Raw genomic sequence first — 22,509 nt, forward strand, 5'->3', positions numbered from 1 at the left:
GGGGTCTGGCCACGCTTAACGTCTATGATGGCTGCCCTCTGCCCTTCATGACTGACCGGAGCCAGCTCCTCCTCTTTCCCATCCATTTCTCCCTAGTGCTTTTCCAAAGGTCCTTTCCCAGAAAGTCCTTTGTTCTCCTTGCTTTCCCGAACTCTCCCCTCCCACCTTCCTCTTTGGGCGCTGATCTTTCAAAGTGCCGCCCAGAGCTTACCCCCTCCGATTTGCTTGGCCCCAGTCCCTTTTGGCAGATCAACTCCAAGTAGCTTGCACAAGCATCCACTTTCGGATGAATCACCATGCTTGTAGGTGTTTGTTTATGTCTTTGTCTTCGTCAGCAGACAGGGAGAGCAGAGACAAGGCTTCAATTTTCTCATACCATGCTGGAGTTCTAGATCAAAATATATTAACTGCAGCCCCCAGGCTTGCACAACAGAGTCTCGTTAATCATATGGCAAATCAATGAACCCGGGCCTTTTGATTCCCAGTCTTGTTTTCTACCTCTCGTGCCAGCCATTTATCTCTGCGATCTACCTTTTTTTTTTTTCTGTCCCCCTGTTCTTTCAAGAGAGCTCTGTGAGAGGAGATCATCAGAAAGACTTTGTCACTATATTAACTCACCTGTGAATAATGGCACAGTGTAGGCTGTCTGATGATTTTACAATCAGGGTTTATTTTGTCCTTCTTCAACTTGGGACACTTTGGACATTCTGCCTGGGGTTTATTTGTCTGGATTATGCAGGGTGCATTACCTTTAATTTGAGTCAAAACCTCCTTTGCAAAGCCCAGGATTTTGACCTTTTCTCAATGCTTTCTTTTAAAACAATTTCCCCTTCCTTCCAGCAGGTGGCAGTATAACACAAACAATAACCTGTGCCAACTGCAGTTTTGACTCTTTTAGGTTCACTTTAGCATTACAACAACAGGAGTCTCATTCTGGGTTAGATTTCTACAATAATTCCAAGTTGAAAAGATAGGGTGTTTCTAAAGATTTGATCTATCGGTCGTCTTTTCGCTGCCCATCATTCTTAGACATTTTCTCAGGTAGGAAGATTTAGCCTTCGTTATCTAAGAATTCCTTTATATTTTGCACTTGAAAATATAAACCAAGAGAGGATCCATAGGTAAAATTCTCTTTTAGCTGTTTTATTTTATGCAGTAGTCCTAATGAATTTCTTGTCGCTATATTTAATTCACTATACTGTGTTAGTTAAGGTGAAATTATCTGGGTTATAGATGTAACCTCAGTTGAGAAAATGGTCTTTCCGTGGAATTTATTTGAATGTTTAGAAGTCCTAGACAGACACATATTTACCGGAGCATGTGTCTCCTAAAGTTAGTTTATTTTTTAGACTCAGCACAGTTGACGGAATTTGATTTCTTTAATTTAGTTTCTCAGATTTTGTTTAGTTATCCATAACTTCTAGGGAATTTTAAAAAATAAAACTGGAAGAAAATATTCCAGGTCCCATAGCCTGCATATATGTGGAGGACAGCGAGATATTCTTGCATGTCTGGGAAAGGGGACAAGAGGTACATAAATGAGACTTGAAATCTAGAACACCAGACGGAACAGACACAATGTAAGGAAGGGACCCATCTCCGGGGTTTGGGGCTGAACAAACCAAAGCTAGGGATCATTTAGAGCATGCAGCTGGGTCTCCAGGACTAGCACTGACCAAGAACTTAGAACTTAGATAGGGCTGAGTCAAAGGGAGGGGGGTCATCTCATGCCATCCCATGTCTGCCGACAGACAGACAGAAGGAGAAGGAGAAGCAGGCTCCCCGCTGAGCAGGGAGCCTGATGCGGGGCTGGATCCCAGGACCCCGAGATCATCACCTGAGCCGAAGGCAGACGCTTAACGACTGAGCCACCCAGGCACCCCAACAAAAGCCTCTTTTTAAAGATCAGCTCATTCAATCTGAATCCAAGGGAAGCTAGCAAAGAAAGATAAAATTTCAGCTAACCCATGTCCCCTACCATGACTATCCCTCGTACCAAGATGCCATCCCAGAGAGGAGACTAGAAGAAATCTGAGCTGAGCAATTTGGAAAGGAAAACAATCCTGATATGGAATTAGATTTTTGAATGGATTGGGTTTGAACTGACAATTGACTGGGAACTCATTTGTAAGAGACCAAGTCCTGGATCAGAAGGTGTCTTCTTGGTGAGATCAAAGGCTCACTGTTGTCTAGTGACCTCAGACCCAGGAAGGAGAGCCTATGCGTTGAGCAGCTTTGGATGCTCCCCTCCCCACAGCATGGGCCACCCTTGGGGCCAAGAGATGCACCCCTGCACACCTCTTACAAACTATGTCCTGGATTCTGCATTATTCTCTATACAGAGGGTTCCAAGCCTGCTTCTAAGGCCTGTGACATCTTCTTTCATTCCCTTCTGTGGCTTGGAGTTTATACCTCAAGCTGAGGTGTGCCCAAAGGATGGCTATTTTTGTGGATGGAATAGGACATGTGGGCTTCAACCTGCATGTGCCCACGGGCTGTCAAGGTGCAGGCAGAACAAGTGGAAAGGGAAAGAGGTTAGCCATGGGCTGCTGTATTGCCCCATGCTGCCATAACAACCTGGAGAACTTTCTGGAGGAATTCCACATGCACACCTGGCCCTGCAGGTTGATTTGTGGGTCTATTTATTGAGGGAGTGGGATAGAACAAAATTCATTAGTGTGCCAGTTTGATTTATAACTTCTAAATGTTTAGACATGAGCCACCTGGACCTTCATGTGCACTCTTGCCCTGGGCCCGGAGCACATCAGGAGTAGACCACTTGCTCTCATGGAAGGAGGGCTCTGCACTTCTGTTGGGTTCAGTTTCGGAGATGAAAGTTACACTTCTGTGCATCTGGGTTGTGACTGGATGTTTGAAGCCTGTTCAATTACTGTCCAGATGGTGATTTCTACTACTGTAAAAAGTTAAAATTTAATTCTTGGAGCAGTGCGAAACAAATGAAAAATACTTGGCAAGTCTGTTTTCTTCTTGAACTTTTAAACTTGTGGAGTCGGAGAGGCCTGTTCCCACACTGACATTATGGAAGCGCAGACCCCAGATTTCTCTTGCTGGTCACACACAGCTTTGCCCTGCACGGTTAGCCTCTCCTTATATGCCATTCAGGCCTGCTTCCTCTTTTCTGGCTAATGATGTAATTCCTTTTTTTTTTTTTTTTTTTGTCTCATTTATACTTCTAATTTATCATTCTTTGCTCAATTTCTTCTTTTGTGTACCCCTTCTGGAAGCCCTGGATAAGTTTTCCTCCCAGTCCAGGGCAGCCTGGAAAACTCTCTGGCCTTGTGAATCTCCCGCTCCCTTGCTCTGGCTCAGCTGATTCCACAAGCAGGATCTAGGCCAAGTTCACTCTTTGTCTTCCGTTCTTGTTCCTACTGATGGAAGAACAAGCCAAAACATAGGAGGCAGAGATGTAAACAATGGACATCTTAGTGTTTCCACAGAGTTCCATAACTAAAGAGGGTTCGGTCTGGAAGGTGCCCTCTAGGTCACTTTTGGGTCCGAGCCTGAAGCCTAAAGGCTCTGGCTCACCACAGCCCAGCCAGCGTGAGGCCGTCACTCTGATAGACGGCTGGGCCTGTGCCTTTCCAGTGAGTTATGCTGTGTAACTCCCTTTCTCAAAGTTCATTTTGTTCAATTTCCACTGGCACTCTGAGAAACAAAAACAGACATTTTCTTTTCCGTAACATATTTCCAGATGGATCTACCCAAGAAATATGAGACCAAAAAAAAAAAAAAAAAAAAAAAAGAACAGAAAAGAAAAGAAACGAAACCCTGTCCCTGCCATTTGGCATTATAACCACTGCTTACTTCTTTGAAGGGAGGAACCATGGTCTTGACTAAAACCAGTGTCTCTGTGAATGTGGCCTCACTGTAGGTGTTGCTCCTGGACAACAAATAGATCATTGGAACACTGAACAATAAAGACCAATTACTTCATTATAGGTAAGCTAATAGAAGTATATTGCTTTTCTAATATAACTCATTTCTATTTATATCAAGGGAAGTAAATACATTACTATATTTTATTTTATTGCATTTTATTTTTGCTCTAACTTTGTTAGAAGACTGAGATAGGAATTGCCTCATTTCTGAATCTTTTCAGTTGTATGTATGACTCATCTCTGAGCACACTCTCACTGCTATGGACTGAATGTTTGTGTCCTCCCAAATTCATATGAAACCTAACCCCCAACATAATGACGTTTAGAAATAGGGCCTTTGGGAGGTGATTAGGTCATGAAGATGAAGCCCTCATGAATGGGATTAGCGCCTTATGAAAAAGGCACCAGAGCGCCCCCTTGCCCCTTCTGCCAGGTGAGAACACAGCAGGTTGTCTGTGAACTGGGAAGCAGGCGCCCAGCACCACCAAATCTGCCAACGCCTTGATCTTGGACTTCCCAGTTTCTAGAACTATGAGAACTAAATTTCTGTTTATAAACCGCCCAATGTGTGATATTTTGTTATAGCAACCCGATCAGACTGAGACATTCACCTACTGCCACATGTGATCTGGAATAAAGACAACTCACCTCAGAAGACCTCAGCAGAGACTCAAAGCCAGGCTTTGCCTCCTTTTTCGGTCCTATGATTCATATGTATCCACTTTCTTTTAAAAATAATTTGAAGTGATTTATAAGCAAAATTTGTATATATGTCATTGTGTATATGATGGTAATACAACCATCATAATTATAACATAATTATAGTAATGTAAAAACATAAAATAATATAATATAATAATGATTATATGTATATATATATCTGTGTATATATACATATATATATACACACACAGATATATATACACACACACACACACAATCATGGAATTGGTTTCTGACCATTAGCCCTTGCAGCCAAATGTGTTCTATTTCTGTGCAGAGAATTTAGGACTGGAGACTTTCAGTTGTCCACTGTCCAGCCCTTTGGGTCAAGTCATAAACCCTTCTCTCCTCTGATTCTTTGCTCAGGCCCAATATCATCAAAGCATCATCAAGCCATGGCCAGCTGACTCCTGGATACAGACTTTACTATTCATCATTTTTTCCAATATAAACATCCAAGGCTTCCTCTGAACACTACATGTAAGGGTTTGTTTCTTACCTTGACTTTCAGATTTGTGTATGTTGTTCAGGCTTGTTATGCTTATCTATCTACCTCCCAGTTCTAAGACTATAATTTTCACCAAGTCCACTGGTCCCTCCAGCCCTGTGCTCAAGCATGGCCTTTTGGGCATCCTGCTCATAGTGCGCTGCTCTCATTGGGTTGTAGGTATTGTCTAGAATCTAGACAGCCCCCAATTTTTTTTTTAAGTAGGCTCCATGGAGCCCAACATTGGGTTTGAACTCACAACCCTGAGATCAAGACCTGAACTGAGATCAAGACCTATTCTGAGATCAAGAGTTGGATGCTTAACCTACTGAGCCACCCAAGCATCCCTAGGCAGCCCAAGATTCTTACAGCATCTTGGTGTTTGTTAGAAATAGATACAACTGAAAGATCAATATCATTACTTTATTGAGAACTTGCTTCTTTGTCAAAGATTTTGTTATCTTCTGGACTGTGGTTTTAAAAATGATTTTGTCATTTATAATATAAATTATTCCAGGAAGGCCTTCTGCTACCAGATAGCTTTTCCTAAAACGTTCCTTTACCATCTCTCTTCTTTCTACATGCAGAACAAAAGCCTTCTGAAGTTTGGTTTCAACCAGAATTTATTTATTTATTTTTAATTTTCTACCATTCTACAAGAATTACCATTGTATTCAAATGAGTCTGTGTGGGGAAACCCTACAAATACAGTGCTTAGCAAATACTGTGCCACAGCATTTCCTCGTCTGGTATCCTTTTCTGAAAAACTCTCACCTCTTCTTCAAATATACACAGGCTTGTCAGATCATTTCCTCTCCTGAACTTATATACACAGCCCTGTTGGATCATTTCCTCTCCTGAACTTAATATTTATTTCATCCATTTGATAAATATTTATTGAGTGCCTGTTATGGGCAGAGACTAGGTATTAGTGATGCAGGGTGGAATAAATTGAATAAAACAGTTCTTCTTGCCCTCACAGAGTTTCCATTATGGTATCCAAGTTAGCAATAATTAGAGGGGGAAAGAGGGAGTGGTTGCCTGGAGGAGGAAGTGAAGAAGACAGCAGAACTGGAAGAGGTATTTTAGCGGGAAAGCCTCAGGTAAGAAAACAAAGCTGACTGTGCACAGGCCTTGGGTCTATATTCCTGTCTTTCGGGAGAGAAGGAGAGAGTTGGGCGATGGCAGAGGGTTCTGTTAAGTTCTGCCACACTCTGGTGTGATGGTGTCATGGGTAGAGTAAATGTTGCTGAAGCCTGGGGACTCGGGAGGGGGCTGTGACAATACTTTCAGATGTTCATGGAGGTTTTCTCCTCAGGTAAATGGTGAGAGAAGGCTGGGGGCCCACAAACAGGAGATCTGGTCAGAGGGTGATTATATCACAGAGCACAGAACCCATAAAATTATCCAGATAAGAAGTGAATGTAGGTAGAATCAAGTCACATCTTGGCGAGTGGGGGAAGGACACAGAAAACAGTCATCACACATGAGATGGAAAGATGGACTCAGGACACCTGTTTGGGAAGCAAGCAAAGTGGTTAATTGTTGAAAGAATAGGTAAATGGACAAGAAAAAGTCATCAACCCATTGTGAGCTCCATAATTCTTTGACACATAGGAAGCCATTGCTAAGTCTTAAGCGGTGCAGTTTTATTGATAACTGTTGGATGACGCTGGAGGTCTAGGGGTGATAGGCTGATTCTGCCCAGGGGTGCTTGAGATAAAAAATTCAGTCTCAAGTCTGGCTATAAAGGGGCTAACTAACCTGGCAATAGTGAAGCAAGACCGGGAATAAGAGTTGGAAGTCCATGGTTCAAGAGGAGATGTTACCATAGAAAAAGGAGGGGGGCTAGAACAAAAGTCATGGTAAGGTTTGGGTAGAGAGGAGCCAGGGTGTTCTGGGGTCCCACTGGGACCACAGTCCTGAGTGACTGGTAAACAGGGATAAAAATCTCTCTCAGGATGAAGGACTAGGGTTTCACCTCCTTTCGAAACAGTATAACCTGCCAGGTCTCCTGTGATTCAGCAAACCATCATGGGAGCGGTGGCAGAAACAGAAGGTTCAAAAGTCCAAAGCCAGGCTCAGAAACCAGAAGGAGGCATCACAGAGCCAGAGCTTCCTCAGAAACCTGTGATCTCGAGAGAGCAGGGCAAAGGAAAGAAGAGCAGGACCACACCACTAGAATAATGGCAGTGATTGTTGATTTAGGAATTAATTTGCTAATGCTTTTCTGGATGCTGAAGCAAGGAGAAAATAGTAGGGATCATCTTCCTGAGGTAAAGATCATTCCCTCTGGAGAGGGAGGAAAGAAAGTCATTTTCTGGTGAGCAGTCCTGACAAGGGGGAATTATTCTCACGACCCATTGGTGAGAATTGTTTATCAGATGGTGATTCCCCCAGAGACCCAGGACTATGGCCGGCAAAGAGCCAGGAAAGAGCAAGGGATGGGGAGCGGTCTTCAAAGGGGAGAGACGTGTAATGAACAAGTTTGCTGTGAAACATCTCTGTCAGGTTACAACATTTTACTTCACGTTTAAAAAAAATCTTCAGTGGGGTTTCATTCTGGGCTTTTGAAGAAGATTGATTTTATTCAATGTTTTAATTAGTTTTTAAGACCCTTGAGCCATTTCTGTTCCTTTATTCTCACCCTCAGCAGTTAGGACACCATTTAGGAATTTGACAGTATTTTTCCCTAAACATTTTGTCCTTTTGCGGTTGTCAAATATTGAATTAGATCTTGTTATAAACAGACCAGAAGCCAGCATTGTTGACATTTCCCTTCATTAGGAAGAAACTGAAAGCTGACATTTTCAACCGATCAGCTCTAGTTTGTTCTACCGGTAAGAGCACAGTATGGGCCATGAGGCAATCTGGTTCCTTTCTTGCTCTCATTACAGACTCACTATGAGACATTTATAAAACTATTTCACTTAATGGGTGCCTAAGTGTCTCTTCAAAGGAGAGGAAAAGTATTGATTACCTCTAGGATTTAAAGTCTGAATGAATGAAAAAAGGCATTGATTTGAATCCTATGAGACTGAGTAAACCTAAAATTTGAGATCTGAATGAATGAATGAAGATGTCGATTGAAGTCCTGATGTTTCCTCTTATTAGTTAGTTAATTTTCTTCCACTGTCTCTTTATTTGCAAAACTGGAAAAATAACAATAGCTACTTTTTCCTGTGCCACGCATTATGACAAAGGATCAATTAGATAATGTGGTGAAGTGCTTTACATGGTGTGAAATGCTAGACAAATGTTAGGTTTTGTATTGCATATTACATAGGCTTAATGAGGCACGTTACTTGGTTAGATTAATTGGCGTCTGGAATAATGTAAAGTTCAGGCAAGATCTGTGGTTGAGGTATTGGAAAGCTGAAGTCCTATTTCACTCCTGGAACTCATCATTAGACTAAATTGATGAATGTATTTTTCAACCTAATCCCCTCAAAAGTTTGAAACTATAGTTTTAAAACCCCATTCATAGAGAATTAACTGGTAGGATGTTGAGGCCAAGGCAGCTAAGACTATGGTAATTTATGTGCCTCAGTTGGATTTTTTGAGGAAAGGGGGCAAAGTTTGGAAGCAATTAGTTGGAGATCACAGCAAAATTCATGAGGATATTGACTTAGCTTGAGAAGTAGAGTATGAAAAAAAATTCTCCCACCCCACCAAACAGATGGTCCTAGTTTAAAGGTGGCCCAATAGGGGCTGGACAGAAAAAAAGGAAAATGAGCAATACCTGATTCAATCCAAGAGGAGAAGACCGTTAAAGTTACCTTTCTTTCTTTACATCCTACAGTACATCCATGGTTTGACCGGTCCCTTTTTCCATGGGGAGTCAGTTTTATTCCTTACTAATTCTGATTCAGTTCAGGCTGACTAATATTTGGTCCAAACCCACATGGAAAAAGTTTTGAGTAAAAGAGATTATCTTTACTTTCAAATTCTGAGCAAAACTAAGGTGCTGCTCAATCCCCACTGGAATTTGGATGTTCAGTGGGATGTTTAAAATTTTGAATGTCGATTAATGCAATCTGTCAGATCTGACAAAACTTGTTTATTCCTGGCAACAAGGAACTTTTTTCTCAATCTGTTGTTCTCTTCTTTGCATTAATAAAGTGAAGTTTTTGTACCCACCAAAGGAGAAAGAACCCCTTTTCCTCCTGGCTAGTTAAGCCTGGGTCCATGGCCTTCTGAGCAGAGTACTGGCTAGATCTCGGCTGCACTCACACCCCGCTAAGGGCATCACTATTCATGCTCTGAGGTATTTCTAGGTTAGGTAACTGGCCTAGATGAGGAGTCACTGCATTCACACTGATATGTCTGCAGACATAGGGGTTTCTGAGAGAATAAATAAGCATTTGTAGCCTGTAAAGTTATTATCCCTCCTCCCCCCAGGTGTAGATATCCTTATTCTTAAAATTTGGGAAATTGTTGGTATATATGGGTGGAAAATAGAGAATGTCCTCTCTAAAGACCATGTACAAGAGTTCCATTCATGATGGTTAAAACGCCCAAGTTTTAGAAGTCCTTGAGGAATTGTGGAGATCTGCCAGAGGAAGACTGACAGAATAAAGGTAATTAATCTACAAGTCAAAGACTTTCTACAAAGTTGAAAATTGAATGGGCTGCTGAATTGATCGTGAGTACTTAGGCAAAAGGAAGCATGATATCCTTTTGTGCAAATTCCCTAGAAATTAACTTTATTTCTATGATTGACAGACTGATACATTAGGGCCTGAGTCCCTGATACAGTAGATGGGCTATTTCATGCTATCCTTGTGTAGAAGTTGGAGAAACGTGGACGAGGCTGCAGGAGTAAAGTGAATTTACCTGTATCGAACATTTACATCAATGAGCATGAATTATCGCAGGATTCTGGAGGACCTGAAGGGCATGGGGATATTTAACCCAGAAAAGGAAAAAAAGTTTCCTTTTTTTCCCCTTTGGAGGAATAAGCATAACAGGTGTTTTAAAATACTTTTAACAGCTCTATCATCAAAGAGGAATTAGACATGCCTTGTATCTCAAGGAGGAGAATTTGGGATTAGGGAAGCAGATTTCCTAATGTAAGGGAAAAGGTTTCTGTCAATCAATCTAATGGAATGGACCGTCTTTTGAGGTAGCAAATATTATTTTCCTCACAAGTTCAAGAAGAGGCCAGTCACCTTTCTAGGACATTATTTAGTAGTTGCTTGTATTAAAGGGAAATTGGATAAGATAATTTCTTCTGGTCTTTTCTAAACTTCTAGATACTGAGATAAGGTTGGAGAAGTTAGTGATCAGAAAGCAAATGAACATCGTCCTCTTTTTCATCATGACTAAAGGAGCATATTACGTTTTGTCACAGAAAAGGCTTACGTTCCTAAGTGCCTGGGATTAGAGATAAACCAGGAATAAGGAAACTTTATAAATCCACAAATAACAAGAATTTCCTAAAAGCATCACGTCATGATAAGCCATCAGAAAGGGGGCGGGTACTGCATTCTTTTTTTCAGAAGACAAGAACATTTTTCAGATGTATTCAATCCAATTGGAATTGTGATTGCCATATAATAATTTGAACTATGAATATTGCATTTTCTCTCACATTCTAGGAGCAGTTTGTCTGAAAACCAGATCCCTTTGCAAATGTAAGTAAATCTTTTTCTTAGTGTTTGAAGTTATCTGCAAGTTTTCCTTTTCCTCCTTAGATTGTGGAGGATCTTGATTCCCATTTTAGGAAGTTGCTAGATTTTGAATTCTTCTGACCATGTGACCTATATTGAGAAATACAGTTTATACCTTGACCCATATATGCATTATAACTGAAGCCAAGTATTTGAGAAATAACACTTATACTTATGCACTGGTATAATACCCTGAAATTTTCAATTCCGTTCATTAATAATTACTGTTCATGCCCCACTAATTTCACAGAATTTGCAGATGAGAAAAACCCACTACCATAGTCAATAGTCAGTTGCTGGAGACGCAAATAATGACAGAATAAATGAGAGAATGGAGGTTTTGCCACTTAAGGCATTCTATAAACTAGTTACAGAAAGATAAAGTTTGCATATATACTGCATGAAAAGTCCTGGGGTTTGCAATACATTTACATATTCCTCTTCATTTCCTTTCTTCTTGTCTTTTCAGCCTCCTCTCACCGCCTCCCAGAGAAAACCACACACCCCTTACAGAAGCCACCCGAAACATGAAAGTCCATGCGAGAGATACTTAGATAGACTGCATTCACTCTGTGTATCTTAAAGCTTTACATCTAGAGAAGCAAGTTTTAGCCTAAAGCACGTCTGTCTGTTTACGAACACCTTCAGGTGACTATGAAGATAATGGAATTGCTGATACACTGCTCATAGCTGCTTGGGTAACCATTCTTTTATTATCAGGAAGGCAAATGCAATTTTTAAGATCAAAGTGGACATCTCTTGGAAGCTCCATTTATTACAAAAGGCTAAGGTGTCCACATTCCTAGGAATCAAAGGGACTGAAAAGCCAGAAAAGCAGTAGCATTCAAGAGGTGAATGCAATCCTTGACGGAGAGCAACCATCGAAGTCGGTGACAGGAACAAGAGGTAATTTAATTCTGAAAGTTACCAACTCTGCAAGCTCTGGGGTTAAGCAAGGTGCCTGATATGGTGATTGCCACAGCCAGGGTCTGCCTGACACATCATTTCAGCTGCCAGTGCAGGGACTGAGAATACTTTCATAGTTTTCACCATCTGAGATTCCCTTGGTACCATTTTGAACCCATTTCCGCCGAGAACAGGAGCCCCACTCAGCGACTGCAGGGGAAGTAAAGTAGAAGGTCATTATAACCCAGGCACTGTTACAGAGTATTTGGAAAACCATCCTGGATGAATTCTAGCCCTGAAAACATGGCCACCTCAGAGAGTAGCAACCAGACTGTGGCCGTTTCCCTATCAGCTGCCATCTAATGGCAGTTCCACCATATTTAGGGTCCTTTTGTATCCTTCCCCAAGCCCCAATCTGGCTTTAAATCCCCCATAGACCCCTTTGCCAAGGCTTTCCCATGGTTAACTTCAGGAAAGCCTGACAAACATCTCTCTCTCCAGCTGGGCCCTCTTCAAATGCTTGTTGGAAACTCCACCGCTAAAGAACTTTTCTAGTAGTTTTGAATATCCTTGAAATCTTGGCCAAAGCATTTGGAAGAGTAACAACGGGTCTTTATTATTTCTTCTCAACAACTTTCCAGCTATTTCAGAGTATGAAGAGGACTTCGGAAATTCTGGATACTTGATAAGTGTGCTTCATATTACAAAATAAATCTTTTACCTCTCCCTTTTCATCAGGCTAATGTCTTCTGAAATCCCCTCAGCATTCCTGAGAGTTTATCTTTCCAGAGACTAGAATTGCAAGAAGCATTTTCTTGATGTTTATCGCATTATTTTTTGTAGTTTAAAGGGTTAGTGTTACAGAAGTGGTTTTTATACTTGGGAGCTTTGCCACTGCAAACTTTTACTGCCCATATTATTAACGAAAAGACAATATTGATTTTAACACATTTTAAACAGATCCTTAGAAAGTATGCAAAGCCTCAATCACAGACATTCTTCTTGTCCTAAGAAAAAATATATGATAGTTTTAAATTTATGAAAATTTTAATGTGATCAAAAGGATACAGCCGGAGGAATAGATAATAGTATGCTTTGGGCAATCTCTGGGCTGACTTTTGGAGAAAGTTCACCATTCACTGGTAATGGTCCTAAGAGTTGGGCAAACTAAGCTAAATATATATATTTTTTCTTTTTCTTGACATGCACAATTCTCATGTCCACACTGAAAAAATAAAGAACTTAACTTTGTAGAGACCAATAGATTATTGTAAATTCTTATCTATATAGAATTTAAATTAATGGCAGGGTTATCAAAGATTATTTATGCCAGATATATCATTTTGATTGAACTCCCCAAGTTTAAGTTATGGGAGCACCTACTCAGAAACACCCCCTTCCCTCATAATTCCCAACAGGGTGTAAACAGAGGCTTAAATACTGCTTCATATTTTATATCATTTAAAGTAAAATAGTTAATTTAAATGATTCTTTAGGGAAAAGGCAAAAGAACAGAGAGAACTGAGAAGAGGAAGAGAACATCTACAAGGAGAATATGCATTTTCAGTGAACTCTGCCTTTTCCTGATTCTCACGTCCGCACACTTCCTCTGATGCTTAGCAAAGTTTGACAAGGGATGATCCATGTATTCGCTGCCGCTTGTAATTTGCTACAACTTGTAGGTCTGACTTTTCTCCAAGGTGCGGATATTGTTGCCATCTGTTTTCATCCATTTTATTAGAGATAATTGTCCTCATGGGTCCCAAGTTGACACGCCTGAAATGAGTTACCTGCCCTCTCTCCCGCAGCCCCTCCCTCAGCCGCTACTCACTCGAAAGGGTCGCTGGGATCTGCCCTCTGGAGCTCTGGAGGGATGGGGATCCTTTTGTAGTACATTTCCCAGTCGAAGGCGCCTCGCATGGCATCCCCAGCTTGTGCCTCATACCCAAAGTGATTGTGGTCAATGACATCGATCATGGGGCACACGATGGTTTTGTGGTTTAGTGCAATTTGGTCTGAAAAATGAAAGCACAAAATAGGAAATGACATGCCCGCCTAGGCCATCTATCATTTTTCAGCAAAGAGAAGCCTACAGATCCTTCCTAATGCAGGGATGCTGCTTGCAGCCTGGTTTCCTGTCGTTGTTAGGGCACTTTGTGAAATCTCTTCCAAGGCTGGACTTAATGTGATGGGACAGTGATTAGGTACAATTAGTGTTGTCGTATTTTCCTTTAAGAAAGTTATGTTCCAGAGAGACTTGCAGAAGTCCATTTAGCTCTCCCTCTGTCACATTTTTGCTCTGACCTGTCCCCAATCTGTCATTTTATAGTGCATCCAACATGCGTGGAGTATAAACAGTACTTGTGTTCCTTCAAGCATACAGTGGGAGCTTGCTGAGAAAATATCGTCCTGCTTTCTGGAGGTTCCAAAATGTAAATATTTAACTTCATGATTCCTTTTTTTTACCCTCTAATCTTAGGATGGTCATGATGGCTGTTCCCTACTAAATACTGATAGATCACACAGAGAATTCTTTGCTCTCAGGCTTACCATGTTCTATTTGGCTATTGTCCTTTGATATAGACTCTGTTTATCAAAGCTATACAGTTTTATCTTTTCTCATTCTAACCAAAAATATTTTAGCTGGCCTGATACTATGGTTCCTATTCCTGCTACTATCACATTCTTGAGCAACTGCTAAGTGATTTACACTCTTGCTACTTCTCATCCTCCCAGCAACCCCATAAGGTGGCTACTATCGTCATTCTCAATTTATGAGTGAGGATACTGAGCTCAGAGAAGCTAAATAACTTGTCAAGGGTCACTCGTCTCTTGAGAGCAAAACCCAGGCTGCAACTCCTGCTTAACAGTCCAATCCTAAAACCTGGGGTCTTTCCAGTTCTCCATGGTGCTTCTCGGGTGATATCTTTTTCAGTTCCAACTGAAAGAAAGAGGATAAAACAGGGCAAGGGGAGTATGGAATGCTGGTATGTGACAAGGTAAACAGCATGGCCCCAGGAGGCCTCTGAGAGCCTGGAGCTTACCTTCATATTATTTCAGCTAATTGGTAGACAGAGAGACCCCTAGCACTATTTCAGGTGATTCTTCAGCAAGCACCCTGTGAGCATTCATTTTCACCTGGGAAAGTCTTATAATGGGTTTTAATCTTTATCTAAGTGGTGTTTCCCCATAGATGTCTTTGGCAGAGGAAGCATCATTGCTGTGTCCAAAATATCTCTCCTAGCACCTCGGCAGGTATTTTAGTATTAAGGTTTCAGTGACTTTCTTCAATCAAATTCAGAATCAGGTTGATTTACAAGTTCCTTGACCAACAAGGAGTCCTAAGGTGACCCAAAGAGAATGAGTCTGTTAAATTAACTGTCAACTCTCCCTTCAAATTTCTTTTCAGCTCTCATCCAGCTGTTCTAGCTTAGGGTGAAAGCAGCATGACTAATTTTTCATCTAAGGCTTGTGCCTACATTTCAATTTCCAGGGATCAAACAAACAGACTCTTAATGGGAAATTGAAATTCAGGTATAATCCCAAGGTGAAAAATGAACCAAGAAACCGTGTGGCTCTGCCTGTTTTTTCATTTTGGATGATGTGTCAGGACACTGATAGAGGAAAATAAAAAAAGATAGTGATCCTGAGCTTGAATCATTTCTTATCCATCAGGCCTACAGGAAATGAAATGCTTTAATGAGAAAAAGTGGGTTTCTCTTTATTTTATCTCTCTCTCTCCTCTTTTTTTCCCCCTGTTAGATTCATATGAACAATCAGAGGCTTGATAATTGGCATTTAGGAATTGCTTTGGTTCATAAATAAATTAGGCCTTTTGCTGACTTCCTTGAGTATTCAACACCATATAGGTCAAATTCAGTTTGCAGGAATTTCACTGTTGCTGATGAAACTCTAAATTGCTATGTCCTTGGACAAGGTACTTTTAATTAAAAGCTCAGAGGAGTCTCTGGCCGTAGGAGCACCGAGACATTCCTGTTGATTACGATGACTGAGCAGTTGTCTGTGTAGGTGTGTGTGGATCGGGTGATGCAATGGGGTATTAGTTGCTGGTCATTTCCTGTCTTAAATCCTACACAGTTTCAATTGATTTCCCCCCCACATCTTTTACTAATGGACCTTTGCTGGTTCTAGCTGAAATCCTACACAGTAGTCAATAGCAAATCATTCTTTCTGAGGCAGCTTATTGTAAAGGCAGTTTTTACTGGCTTTAGCTCCAAGGCCAGGGATAGATATATTTACAATAAAAGTTGATTTAGCGAAATCTGGAAGAATAAGAAGGAGTACAGTATGTGCACACCAAGAACTTTTAGAAACATATATTTTTTTTTCAGGTTGGCAATTTATTCCTCATCCACTACTGGACTTTATATCAGACTTCATGGTGAAATAAAAAACAAAATAGTCAAGCTCCAACTGAGCCACACATGTGTTTTCTAGCTTGAATGACTTAGTTCTTTCATGTTTCTAACAGTTCAAGTGTGATGTGACAGAGAGGCTTCTTCTTTCCTGACTCTGAGCCATATTGTGAGCATTAGAGATGTGTCATCTGGATAGGAGCTCTGAGTGTTTCAGGGGGTCCTCTGTAAATTTGGGGGGTTATATATTTAGGGCTCTAGACCCATGCCAGAAGTGGAAAGGAGAACTGGCATTATAAATTCACGAAAATGTCAGGGCATTTGCACTTGAACTGTATTCTGGGGCTGAATAATTTTCTTTCCTCATTTCTTAGCAGTTCTATAATAATTGTTAAACTGTGTGTGTGTTTTAATCTTACTGTATATAGTGTCTTTTTTAATATCTTATTTATTTATTTGTCAGAGAGAGAGAGAGAGCACAAGCAGGGGGAGTAGCAGTGGGAGAGGGAGAAGCAGACGCCCCGCTGAGCAGGGAGCCCGATGTGGGGCTCGATCCCAGGACCCCAGGATCATGACCTGAGCCAAAGGCAGATGCTTAACTGACTGAGCCACCCAGGTGTCCTGAGATAGTGTTTTTAAGTACTTTTTTCTTTTAGTATTTACCTAGCCACAATAAAGAGAACGTCTAAACTAAATGAAACCATTTCAAACCTTAAGTTAGAGTGCAGTTGGTAGTATCTAAAATGGCAATTTTAATGCAGTTTTCTAGTTACCTATTTGTCCTCAGCTGTGGTTAAGACAGAATTCAAGGCTCTCACTGTAAAAACTGTTGAAGGGATCTCTTGCCTTTGTTGATTGCAAACTGAATAGAAGGGAGCCACATACTCCCTCTGAAGGAGGGCGGTTCCCCAGGCCCTGCTGGTCCCCAGAAGGCCACCATCAGTATGTGTACTCACTAAGGAGCGGGGGCAGCCAGTTCACATTGACCTCGCAGTGGGAGTCCAGGAACGTCAGGACTTCTCCTCTGGCCATAGATGCCCCCAAGAGGCGGGTCCGGATGAGCCCTTCCCTTTTCTTGGTGCGAACAATCCTTACTTTGGAAAATCGGGCCATATATTCTTCTAACTTATCCTTCAAGTGTTCTAGGAACGAAGCAGAGAATGTAGAGAAAGAACACAAAACATTAATTGCAACAGAATTATCTGTGGGTGTTTATGCATTAAGTGTACGTGAATGATGAATCCAAGCTTACATCCATTTTTCTCCTCTCTTCATCTCGAGGGGAGACACTAATAAGATTTTAGGCCCACAGGTTTTTTTACTTTGTACTTTCCAAAAAGCTTCCTAAACTGCAAATACTGCCCTTTGTTTGAACGCTAGAAGACACAGACCCACGAGAGCTGTGCCATGAGATTACTTCCAGCCAGATGCCAAGGGCTTAATCCTGGCCAGCATTCGCCACGACGGGCACTGGCCCTCTGGTTCCCGCTGTGTAAAGTCAGATGAACATTCCAGCATCTGGGCTCTTTTCAACAAGAGGTCTCTTTCCAGCAAAGCCATGCCTAGTTTCTGTGTCTTTGAAAATAATGCATGTAAAACCACAAGAAAAAAAAATTGTATCTCTCAGATCAACAAGAACCGAACAGATTTTCCCCCCATGGGGTAATAGCAAACTAATAAAGACGTTCAGCATGTGGCTTCTGATTTGAAGTGTAAAAGTGACTGACTTGCTGTTAAAATTAGATGTGAAAAGGGGAAGGCGGATAGATACTACACAATCATTTTGAACTTAGCTATTTAAGATTAGAAAACAAAAATTTGAGAATGTCTCTTTGCCTAATTAAAAACAAACTGTGGAAACCAAATCGAATGAGATAGCTTATTTACAGAAAGAAAAGATCTCCTCCTGGCTGTTATAAGATATATCAATATCTTAGATCTTTAATGCCAAATAAGTGTGTTTGGTGTCTTTCTGTGGAATTTGTACTCATATAATTTACATCCCGTGCTTTCGTTCTCTCATGCCTAAAGCATTAGGAGGGCTTCGCTGGAGTTTCTAACAAGGAACGTCTAATAGTCACAGAAACAGAACCTTAGTATGCAGTATGTTCTGTAGTTCCACTTTCAAACTTTCTCTGCATGTGTGCAATCAAAGGCAATATTGTTATTAAGTCTCCTCCTATGATCTGTAGCAACAGGGATTCACATAAGGATTTATGATTCCCTTCCCTGTGATCCAATTTAACAGATGTCAGAATTACTCACGTTGGAATTTTATACACAAGCCTCTCTTTTTATTTTCATTTTCATTTCTTCCTATTAATGTCAGTGTTTTAAAAAAAATCTCAATTTCCAGGGCACCAGGGTGGCTCAGTTGGTTAAATGTCTGACTCTTAATTTCGGCTCAGGTCATGATCTCAGGGTGGTGGGATCCAGCCCTGCTTTGGGCTCCTCACGAGCATGGAGCCTGCTTAAGATTCTCTCTCTCCCTCTCCCTGTGCTCCTCGCTCTGTTGTGAGTGCACGTGCTCGCATGCTCTCTCTCTTTCAAAAAAAAATCTTGGGGGGCCTGGTGCCTCAGTCGTTAAGCGTCTGCCTTCGGCTCGGGTCACGGTCCCGGGGTCCTGGGATCGAGCCAGCATTGGGCTCCCTGCTCAGCGGGAAGCCTGCTTCTCCCTCTCCCACTGCCCCTGCTTGCTTGTGTTCCCTCTCTCGCTGTGCCTCTCTCTGTCAAATACATAAATAAAATCTTTAAAAAATAATCTCAATTTCCATTTTTTCTGACTGCCCGTAACTAGGCTTTACAAATAGATCAAGTAAAAAATTACTCAGTTTTCTGATTTTTCCTATGAAAGAATACTGGTGGGGTCTTTCACAAGAGTGTTTTAGCACAAAATAGGTTTCCTTCTATTTTGTTCTCCCTGTAATGAACAGAGCTATAGAGATCAGACTACAGAAAGCTAAGATTACAGATTTGGAGTCAGAATAGACCTAAGTGGGAGGTCAGTACCAGTGAAATATATGAATATATATGAAATATCTTCTCTTACCCTGAATTTCCTCACCTACAATATACAGGGAGTTTCTCCTCTTAGAGTGTGGTGGGGTGGGTCCAGCTTTTGGTCAGAGACCTCACAGCGCTTGTTCAGTAAATATTCACTAAGTCAATAATTGGAGACCTCCTAAGTCATATGTAGTTATGAAGGGAAACAACAGCATTTCTAGCTGAAGAAATGCCTTTGAATGCTCAGCCTGAAAGATGAAAAATTTAGAATTTTTATTTCTTGGTGAGATTTTGATAATTCTTCATCTTCTATTTATTGAAAATTTAAATAATGAAAGACTTTGGCCAGCAATAAATGAACACATATAACTTTATGGCCGTACCGCAGGTTCTCGACAGAAAGGCTGGCTCCCGAGTGTCTCCGTCTCTTTAAGACAGGTGTGCCGTGCCAGAGGCCTACCTTCTGCCCTCTCCTCTTTGCTTACCCCTTCCCTGTTCCCCTCTGTGCAAGCTGCACAGAAAGATTCCAAAGGGCTGCACAACACAGTGCCACCTGTGAATAAGACCGGAGCTTACTAACCTGTTAGGGAAATAAAGCAGAGACCTGCAAGCCAGGTGTGCAAACAGAGGCAATGAGTAAGTGGCAAGTGATCAGTCCCAGAGCTCTCTATATGCCAGTCTCGAAAGGCTTGCATTCGGTCAGGGTTTCTCACATAAACGTTTAAGAAGACGCCATATCTCATTACTGTAATTTATTCAGGCTCTGAAATCCTTCCGTATCTCCAATGCACAACTGTCATTCTCTAAGTTTATTTGTAAACTGGTCGTTTGGACCACAGAAACATATTGTCTCCTGAAAACAGGGTCACAACAGTCATTGGAGATGGAAAAGAGTGAACATTTGTTAAACCCACCAAAACAGTGTTTGTTTGTGTTCTTTCATTAAGCCTCACTATTCTTTGGCAAGCACCACTGTGAGTATGGTCTTGGTCTTGGCAGTCTGGGCTGCAGGTACTTCTTTCCTCCCGGACCCCAAGCACGAACGGGGCCTCTTGGGGAGGACTAAGTCTCTGTAGCTGTGTATGAAGAAATGGTTCTAGAAGACAGTCACTTCCCAGGCGGTCTAACTTGGGAATCAAACGGTTGTTGATCACCTGGGAGTGGTTGTCCCAACTTTGGGTTTAGATTTCCCTACTTTTTAGTTTATACGAAATTCTTTGAAACTCAGCGGAGGACTATCTCTACATGTCTCCTTTCCCTCTATGCACTATCGGATTCTGTGTATTTTTCTTTGATCAAAGCCCATTTTAACGTATGAAAAGAATCGTATGGTATGAATCCACAAAGCACAAAGGGTTTGACCCCAAATAGAGTCCCCTAATTGTTCAAATCAATTCTTTTAGTTTGAACTTTGCATTAATCATTAAGTTGCTTTGCCTCAGAATAATGATCCGGTTGACTGCCCTTGTGAAGGGTTCATTCTCTTTCAGTAGTTCAGTTGTAATTTCTAATTACCCATAACTCACAATGAAGACAGGTATCATCAGTCTAATTAGCAAATTAGACTCTCATACAGTGGAATTACTGGGGATGGTGGAGATAGCTTTAAGAACATTTTGTATTTCTTTTATAAGAACAATTTCTAGATTCATTTCTAAAATATTAAAATGATTTTAAACATGATTTTGTATGATTTTAATTCAAGCACAGTATCTTTGAAGATCCCTTTTGAGCTTTAATTTTAAATAATGACAGGAGAATTTATGGTATTTTTATAAAGCAGGAAGATTTCTTTAGGGACTATGACACATTTGGGGAACCAGAAAATATAAGACCACTAGTTAAAACCCACTGAGTGGTATCCTGACAACCTGGACAAGTGAACACAACTTCAAATATGCCAGTTTTTGCCAGGGTTTATTGTATCATTGTGGGGCAATAGGAAATGAAAAGTTGTACTCAAGTGAAATTTTGGTGTCTTGCTACTGTGAATATTAAATTTAGCAGTTTTCTCAATGAATTTTCCTCTTTTTCTAGAGATTTCACTTATGCTCCATGAACTTATATGGAGAATCTATCATTCCACTTGTATACTTAATGTTAGGGGTAGCAACTAAACACTAAACAAATCAACTTCATTGATTTGCACAGTCAAGAGTTGAGGACATGGGTTCTAGCTGTGTTGCTGACTGGCCACATGCCTTTGGGTGGGTCACCACACCCTATTTAACCTCATTTGCCTTAGCTATAAGGAAGGAAGTATGCCAATTGGTCTTAAATATTTCTTCTAGTTCTATGATTCTATTGTTTCCCCCTGTGAAGTTTTACTTACAGAGTAGATCTAACCCTATCAAGTACCTAGGTTTTTCACAAAAGCATCCTAATAGTTGGTATTTTGGTGTTTCTTTGGGCTATGTCTCAATTTTGAAAGCAAGAGTCAAATCAAGATAAAGCTAATGCATATCAAAGATTTAGTCAAAAAGCAAACTCCAGGGTATTTTCTTTGGTCAATACAGCATCTGTCTAATCTCCTGTGGTTGACTGTCTGTAAGACTGTTACTGATGTCAAAATAATGATTTTGAAGCACCGTAAGTTCATCAGGGATTTACATCTGTTCAATAAGTTATGCTTATTATGTCAGAAAAATATAGTAACAGAGTTTAGACAGCTTTCTAGTCTACCTCTGAGTAACTGTTCCCAAAGGGACAATCTAGTGACTATCAGTATTATAGAGCATGGCCAGTGTGTCCCAAGTGGAGGACCCACCAAAGGCCAAGCAAACAGCTGCCCTGTCTCAGTGGCTTACTGAGGCTCAGCAACTTGTTATTCAGCTCCTTCTATCTCCTTTGAATTCCCTAATTTACATCCCAAGGGGAGAGCAGGAGGGGCAAGGAGACACTATTTATCTGGAGATAGGGATTTCTATATTTAATTATATACCTATGGAAATGAAATGTCTTTGATGTGTATACTTTGGTGTTGGCAAAATGTAGTAGAGCATGACTTTGAGATTATATAGAATATGTGCTAGTTATAAGGTTTTTTTTTTTTAAGATTTTATTTATTTGAGAGAGAGATTGAGAACAAGCAGGCAGAGGGGCAGAGGGAGAGGGAGAAATAGACCTATTGCTGAGCAGAGAGTCTGATGCGGGGCTTGATCCCAGGACCCTGGGATCATGACCTGAGCTGAAGGCAGACGCTTAACCGACTGAGCCACCCAGGTGCCCCTAGTTGTTATGAGTTCTGAAATGTAATAGAATATAAATATGTAGTAACATAAATATCTTCCTTTTCTGCTTAATCCTCACAACACAAATATACTGTTAAGTACAGCACTCAGTATTCTGGATAATTTGAGGTTATATCAGAGTGACAAGAAGTACTTCACCATTAGAGAATATATCTTTCTATTTCTTAATCCACTTGGCATATGTCATGTGTA

General features: G+C 40.9%; 1 protein-coding gene across 1 annotated transcript in view; it reads right to left on the reverse strand.

Moving 5' to 3' along the window:
* GALNTL6 (polypeptide N-acetylgalactosaminyltransferase like 6) overlaps positions 1-22,509 on the reverse strand; it is a 1,195,338-nt gene that overhangs the window by 185,242 nt on the left and 987,587 nt on the right. The window contains exons 6-7 of the mRNA XM_021698835.1: positions 17,020-17,205; positions 13,519-13,702 (exon numbers count right to left, since the gene is read on the reverse strand). Coding sequence (XP_021554510.1) covers positions 13,519-13,702; positions 17,020-17,205 — 370 coding nt within the window. The remainder of the gene's footprint in view (positions 1-13,518; positions 13,703-17,019; positions 17,206-22,509) is intronic.

This window comes from Neomonachus schauinslandi, chromosome 2 (genome assembly GCF_002201575.2).
Source record: "Neomonachus schauinslandi chromosome 2, ASM220157v2, whole genome shotgun sequence".
NCBI classification, from domain to species: domain Eukaryota; kingdom Metazoa; phylum Chordata; class Mammalia; order Carnivora; family Phocidae; genus Neomonachus; species Neomonachus schauinslandi.